Source organism: Ascidiella aspersa, chromosome 5 (assembly GCF_963924565.1).
Source record: "Ascidiella aspersa chromosome 5, kaAscAspe10.2, whole genome shotgun sequence".
In the NCBI taxonomy this organism is placed as follows: domain Eukaryota; kingdom Metazoa; phylum Chordata; class Ascidiacea; order Phlebobranchia; family Ascidiidae; genus Ascidiella; species Ascidiella aspersa.
Window position 1 is genome coordinate 22,372,000 of NC_139451.1, and position 7,854 is coordinate 22,379,853.

Here is a 7,854-nt window from a genome sequence, read left to right on the forward strand (position 1 = left end):
ATTTTCTTTCTGTAAAATATGTCGCAATTGCAATTTTATTTTTAATGTTGAGTTTTTGTTGAATAAGACGAGCATCGATACAAAAATGTATTTATACCAAAAAAACAAAACAAACAAACATTAGAATCGATGTATGAATCACAAAGTTTATGTTTTTATTGTTAATGGCAAAATCAAATTATCAACCTCATTTCAGTTCTCTCAAATCAACGGATCCAAAAATGTTGTATTTCTGTAAAAGATCAATTTTAGAAAATCCGATCAAATCGATTGGATTGATTTAGCTACATGTTTTCATTGAGGAAAATGGGAAGTTTTTTTACTATTCTGTGGTATATTATGGTATGTTTGTCTCTCAATTTATATTAATAATACCAGGTAGCAGGATTACGATGCCATTTTATTTTAAAATATAATCATCTTAAAAACATTTGAAAACAAAGATTTTTTCTATCAGTTAACTTTTTAAATTCGAGGAAAATTGTCATATTTTATTCGCCGATGACTTTGAAATATAACATTAGGTTTGACATTTATTAAATTGACGTTAAATAGTTTCTATAGGCGAGAATTCATTTTAAGGGATCCACGTCCTTAAGGAGGAGGTTATGAAAATACTGTATTTAGTGAATGTTTTTTATTTTTAAAAGGCTTACATTAATTTCGAAAGTTTTCCGTTTGAGGTAGTTTTGTTAGTGGTTCACAGCGAAATTAAATAATATTTTTAAGCCAGAGATTCATTGAATGTAATTTGTTTTTAGGCTTTACGAGAACTTCTGATAATAAGATTACATTGATGCCACTAATTAACATGCATAGGCCGCTTAATTAGTCCAAGTTTACAGAACAATTTTCTATTACGATATGCGAGGAAAACAACATAAAGCGCGGGACATTTGTTATGGTGTATACCGGGGGTCGGCAACCTTTTTGCACTGAGGACCAAATTAAAACGGAAATTTCTTCGCGGACCGGCCTTAAAACAACAACAAATGGTCAGTAAAGGAAATTTATTGCAACTCTTTTTAATGCGAACTTTATGCTTGCTTTGCCGCAAAGAGATGCTCCCACCCAGGAATTATTGAACTTACTCAAACCCGCGGGCGGCATCCAGCCCGCCAAGCAATTTAATGCCCGCGGCTCATTTCAATAAAACTTTTATGCCTTAACGTTTTTTCCTAAATTTAACTTGTATACCATTATTACCAATTCCTCTATTCTTACCAGCTTGTTAAAATAAGGATATTCAAAGTATTCTTTTAAAAAAAGTCACACTTTGTATAATATATAACAATTTATTTCAGATCCCATTATTGACAAGGTCCTACACGACACTTTCAATAGTTAGCTTACGTAATATAAAACGAAAAAAATGGATCAATATAAAAAAGTACGAACCACAGACCGAGATCTGAAAAGTGTGGGATAGATAGGCTATACGTACAAGGCTTGCCAGATTGGCATTTTTCACCACGAATTTCACAAATCTATCGTTTTTTCAACGTGGTTCATGTCAGAAAATACATTATTTGGATTTTCTGTCATTTTGATAGTCAAAAACTATAGAGGCTAAAACTAATTAATATGCATACGTATTTTCGAAACCTTCCCTGCTTAAATATCAAAATAATAAATTATTTTATTTTGGACATAGTTTATAAACATTATTTACATGATATTGCACTACACTTTAAGGCGAGCAGGCTTAAACATCTAAAAAAAATGATATTTCAGCCTGTTTTTCGATATATTGTAAGTACTAGAAGTTAGATCTTGTAATAAAAATATGCATTTTAGGATGTTGTGAACGTGCTATGTAACTCATATGGGCCACAGCACAACAGTTGTTTTGAACCTCACGAGAGCTTGATACCAATTGTGTTTTTTATCATACAATCAACCATAAAGTATATTAAAACGAAAGTATTGTTTTCGACTTTTTACAAGGTATTTACGTACAGTTCGTGTTTAAACAAAATTTTAATCTGGCAAACCTGCTACGGACCGGCGGATGCCGACTACTGGTGTATACCAAAAGGTGAATTATTATTATTTTTTAGGCTTATAGATGGTTTTATGTGAGAAATCTAGACAAAATACGTCCAAAAAATGGCATGGCTTCCTCTTTAAAAAAAGTTGTACTCACAATCTGACCTAAACTTTCCACAACGGTGATATACGACGTGAATTTGTTAGGAACAAGTTGGCAAAGCATTTGTGACATTACGTCAGTATTTAAATTTTTCTCGTATGCCGTTTGTTTGCTTTTTCCGGTATTTTGCGGCTTTACGTCACCGTTCTACCCAAAGCTTTATGGGCGGAACTCCACTTTTAGGAGGCCGTGTTTGTCAAATCAACACAACGCGTCTTTCCACGATACTTTTTACGACGGAGATTCCAATCGACGACGTGCCTATACGTTTCCTTATAAGGCAAAACGTTCGACTTCTTGACGTTTTACCTTGACCGGCAAAAGTGCAGGGATATAGCATGAGCTGCGTACTATAACTAATGCAGTTTTCTGTATATATATAAAACTAATTTGTTTATCAATTTAAGCCACGTGTTCTTAAACTTTTTTACTGCGGGCCCCATTAAAGATGTTTTTCTTCGCATGGACAGTGTATAGGTAAGAAATTTTTAGGAATCAAGTCATAAATTTTCGTCATAATACGAATAGGCTTCAGAATTTGCTGTTTCCGGTCCAAAAAATGCAAAATAAAGTGAAGTCTAAATAAATAAAGTGCAATAACGTTTTACTTTTAACTATAGCCTACTCTTTTCTTAGAAAAAATAATTGCTTAAATATACACTCATAGTTCAATTAGGCCTTCATGAATCCCCAGTTTAACAACCCCTGATTTAAGCGAAATATGAAATAGCGCTGTAACCGAGCTTCGCAAACTGCTGGTCGAGCTTAAAGGGGTCACTAGCAGTAAGTTACGTCTGTTTCTAAATTAGTGAAATGTGTCATTTTTCTGGTTGTGCAAAAATAGTCTTCAACTGAGTTATGCACTGCAATAATAATTTCGCGTCGGCGGGAAATGCCCCTTTGAAGCTGCTAAACCACAAGGTTAGCGACGACATGTAACTAACAGGGGGTCGCAGACTGAAAGGTTTCACATTACAACATAGCAACGCACGACTTGCAAAGCTTTTGACGAACCCTCAGGAAAGTAGCTTAAGGAAATGTTCCAAAACCTGGAGGTCCTTCCATAAAAAGACAAACGCCTACGTGGTACTTAACCCATAATCCGACAGGTTAACTCGCTGCCTCCGCACAGATTGGTTCCTGCGTCGCGGTGTCCTTCCGTCGTTTTTGTTGCAGTCGTAAACGTGCGCGAATTGATTCGCAAATACACGCGTTAGGCGCCCCCACTTTAAAGCCGCAACTGATTTGAATTTAAAACTTGGGGCCGGTCGAATTCAATGGATACGAGCGGTATTTTCTGAATCTAAATCGGTGCCGGCACGTTCCCCCTTCCACGATATATAAACCGAACGTTTTCAGAGTGGAAATGCATTCCGGGTGCTTGAACGATTTCGAAGGGGTTTCAAAAACGTGCGATATTAGGAGTTGTATAGTTTCGCGTTGGTTATTGGACGGTGACCCAAGCCATGTTGTCGTTGTACTTTTCTTCAGCCTTTAGCTTTGTTTTCTGCCTAATTATGGCTATGAGTGACGCCCAGTCCGCTCGAGCGACTCTTTTGAGAGATAAGAGGGTAAACTGCAAGCACGTAAGGGCGTACAACGTGCGTCTGGCCTGTCATGACGCCAGGGCTCGCCTTGAGCAGATGGCCGACGCACACCGGGTGCCTCTGTGCGGGCCCGAAGTTGCGCGAACTTGTCCGAACATTTACGAAAGCGGCCTGGCGGAAAATCGTCGAAGCCTGGCGCCGTACGACTTCTGTCTCGATCGCCAAAGAGGAAGGTAAGTTTGTCGCTCTCACTACTCTAGGTTTAGGTATCCATGTGGGCGTGTTCAGCACCTTACCGGACAAAAAATCGTGTTATGTGTCAAGAAAGCACAGCGTTCGTTACAGAACGTTTGCTCGTATTATCACGTTACACACTCTTGCCCAGACCTGGGCAAACTACGCCTCGTGGAGCCAATTCCGACCCAAATAGCAATTTAATATCGCCCGTTGTTTACTTTTTGTAAAACTTTTTTGATAGATATATGCCTTTATGTTTATTTTGTAATTTTCGAACACTTTGTTGAATGAGGCATCCTCAATTTTCCATACTCTCTTACAAGCTCGTCAAAACTAAAATATTTGTAGCTATCTTTACAAATGAATAAACCTTTATGTAATCAGTATTTTTTTTATGTATTTGGTCTCCTTCATCGGAAGCGCTTAAACTAATACATATATATATTTGGCATGTCAGGCCACTTGTCTTTATCAACGACTATGTGTCAAGTAATCTTCTAAAGATTTAAGTGAAGCTATTCTACTCCCAATGTCGAACCAAGATCGATTCGTTTCCACTCTACGTTTCACTGTCACACGTACACGGTCGACGTTCAGACTGTCACATGTACACGGTCGACGTTCAGCATATAGGTACAGTCGCCGTAGTTCCATATTACCAGGTTGATCTTGTCAAATTTTCCTGATCGCAATGTTGTTGCAAGTTTAGTTCGGCTATGCCACCAAGGCCATACAAACGCAGGACCATGTGGTACAGTAAAACTATAGGGCTGTGGAGTCGGTTAAAGATATCCTGAGTCCGACTCCGCCCCAAAAAAACTGAGTGCGACTTCCGAGTCAGACTCCGGCCAACTGTGCGTTTTCGTCAAGTCCCGAATCCGGCTGAGACTCTACAGCCTGTATTTCACCCATTTACGTAACTAAATTAAGGTGGATAATCTGCAATACACTCATACAGGGGTGTCATAATTGATCATGCCACAATACATGTTCTAAAATATTTCAGCATGTGCTATTTCTCCATTACAACTTACAGTTTTCGGGCTTATTAGTTTCAAAATTTGGTGCTGCGCATGTGCACGTCGGACTCTAGACTCGGTTAGTTTTACGTGGTCTTACTCAAGACTCGAGTCCGACTCCAGCAAAACAAACCGACTCCGTCGAGTCCCGAGCCCGACTCCGAAATTTCACACAAAGATTTAAACTATAGGCTTTCATGGACCCCTAAAACTAGGCCACGTAACCAAAGGGGTCCCATGTAGCCCCAGTTTAAGATCTCCCCTGCTTAGGGCCACAATGGATTATATATTGGTTAATAACAGCAGTTTGACGATTTCAACAAAATGTTGACCGCCTGTTTTTTAGGTATCCCGAGTATCTGCTTAGAGCGCGTTGCTTATGCAGAGGATGCATCGATAGGGAAAACGGTAAGGAGACAAGGGACCTCGTCAGTCGGCCCATCAACATCACAGTGATGGTGGTGCGCTTTGAAAACTACAACGCCGAGAGAAGATACCACAACGTGGAAAAGTGTACAAGAAACGACTGCTCCGTACACCGGGAAAGCTTGCAGGTCGGCTGCCATTGTGTGGTGCCCCTGAACGTGTGATGACGTCACTCGAGCTCATTGGATATAAGAACGTTCGGTTTTTCTTTTTTTTCGTTTTTTAACATTGTATAATGCAGCCTTTCTTAACCTGGGGTGAATTCACCCTAACCTGAAGGGGGTAAATTTCCTCGTTTCAAGGGGTAAACTAGCTATTAATCAAAATATTCACATCATTTGACGAGATAGAAAAAGTTTGCCAGTTGTAGCGAAGTTAGCCTAGCAGTCCATTGATTCTTTAACATCTGGTGTCGGCAACGTAATTTTACTTTAATTGATACCACCTTTTTTAGTTAATTGACAACATCCTATCTCTTAGTTACCTAATTGTTACGCCATAACTAATGCAATTTGTTGCTTTCGTTTTTTTTAACAAATGAAAACAATTTTATATATTGGGGGTAAATCTGATACTCATCTTTGTTAAAAGAGTAAAACATACAAAAAAGGTTAAGAATCCCTGGTATAATGGGTAATGTATTCGTAACGTTTGTAGATAATCGTCTTTTTTTGCCTCGTGTTTTATTTTCTCGAATCGCTGCATGCGTTGTTTGTCTTTTTTTGTTCGCCTGTGTTTGTTGCTTTGATTTCACACTTTTCGCAAAAAAAAAAACTCACACTTATTTGAAATGCGAATAACTACATTCGAGACTGGCGCTCCTAGAGCACGGAGCAAAATGGGCGAAAAAGTTAATTATGGGAAAGTGCAGTGAGTGCACTGAGAAGGCCTAACTGTTTAAGCTTAAGAGAAAGTTATTCAGCTTCAAAGAGAAGAAGTTAATCAGCTTAAAAGAGAAGACTTATTAAATCTAATGAAAGAGGTTCATTTTCCTCTGATAAAAAATAATAGGAATTGCGGAAATGAAAGGGACTCTAGTAGACGTGACGTGTACGTCCACGGAAAATGTGCTTGACCTTCATAGAAGACTCCTGAATGTGTCATACATTCGAAATGTTCGTCTTTACGAGTCCGATGTGATTAATGTGGGAATTGGTTGGGTACCAATTCCACTCCCTAATAAACCTATTGAAAACCGGATTGAAGAACAGTTAAACAAATGACACACGAAAAAACAAAGAAGGTTTGTTAACGGGAATGGGGATTGCAACAATGAACAAAGCGGATTTAGAAAAAACAAAACAATGTTATATACGAATGAACGGTTGTGAATTTTATGTTACCTATACCACGGACAAAAGATTACCTCCAAGTATTGTGGCGAAACTGGCCACAAACAAGCTCATCGCGTAAAGCGAAAATCTGACTACTCACAGCTTCACAGCAAGTCAAACCAATCAGCAACCCAATCGCCGATAATTGCGCCAGGCCAGATTTCCAGCTCATTAACGCATCTGCAATCCAAAGCGGATGACAAAGCTGCAGCGCAAACGCTTGTGAATAAAAACGACTCACTGCCCGGGGTTGATGCAATCCCCGTTGATAACCAAAACAACGCAGAATCTCCGAGCCTACAACTAAAAACATCCCGAAAGCGACTCCGCAGCAGTCCAACTTTTCTCCCTGGCAGTAAATCAAGAAGCATGAGCGAAGTTACCGTATCACTATAGATTGCCTGAATTGTCACACGGACAGTCTTCTGGATCCCCATTGCCGACATTTTTACTGCTGCAAATGCAAACCAGAACACAGGGTTACCAACGCATACTGCGATGACAACAACTTGTTTTTGCTGCCTTTGGAGTAAACAGTGCCTATAGCTGTCCCAAGTGCCAGGTCAAAATGAGACTTATGTCATGCTGTGAGGAAATACAACCGGAGTTTCGAATGGACGGCAATATGTTCGAGTGCATCCAATGCAAAAGGTACGCAATAACGTGTGTGTGTAACACTGCAAATGCCCTTCCAAACTTTACCATGTCTAAGGAAAGCTCAAATCATCTATACAAGTATAGGCTGATACACTGCAGTTGTGGGAAAAAGTCCGGCGAGGTTATTGAACCGAGCATTAAGTAACAGCGCCAAAAGTAAAACGAGCAAACCACAGCCAACACTAATATTTAGAAAGGGCGATAGAAGGCATTGGACGGGAATTAACGCTGACAAATCAAGCCAACACGGATCAAAACGATAAGTTCGCCAAATTAAAACTGGAGTTAGATAATTTGATTGTAACGCGTACACAAGGTGCAATTTTTAGAAGCAGAGCGCGCTGGGAAGAGTAGGGTGAGAAAAACGCTAAGTATACTTTCTAAACTTAGAGAAACAAGTCCAAAAATCAATCAACTGCATAAAAGTGGGTGATCAAATCCAAACAGATCCAAAGAATATTGTAAAAGAACTGGCCAAGTTT

General features: G+C 39.2%; 1 protein-coding gene across 1 annotated transcript; it reads left to right on the forward strand.

The window, feature by feature from the left end:
• Positions 1-3,669: 3,669 nt before the first annotated feature.
• On the forward strand, positions 3,670-5,545 carry LOC146145426 (interleukin-17C-like). The gene is made up of 2 exons (XM_083390562.1): positions 3,670-3,932; positions 5,302-5,545. Exons 1-2 carry the CDS (start codon positions 3,670-3,672, stop codon positions 5,543-5,545), a joined length of 507 nt encoding a protein of 168 aa, XP_083246688.1.
• The last annotated feature ends 2,309 nt before the right edge of the window (positions 5,546-7,854 follow it).

Coding starts and splice junctions, on each gene's coding strand:
- LOC146145426 (XM_083390562.1), top strand. CDS start 3,670: ATGGCTATGAGTGACGCCCAGTCCGCTCGAGCGACTCTTTTGAGAGAT. Junction 3,933..5,301: donor CTCGATCGCCAAAGAGGAAG/GTAAGTTTGTCG, acceptor CCTGTTTTTTAG/GTATCCCGAGTATCTGCTTA.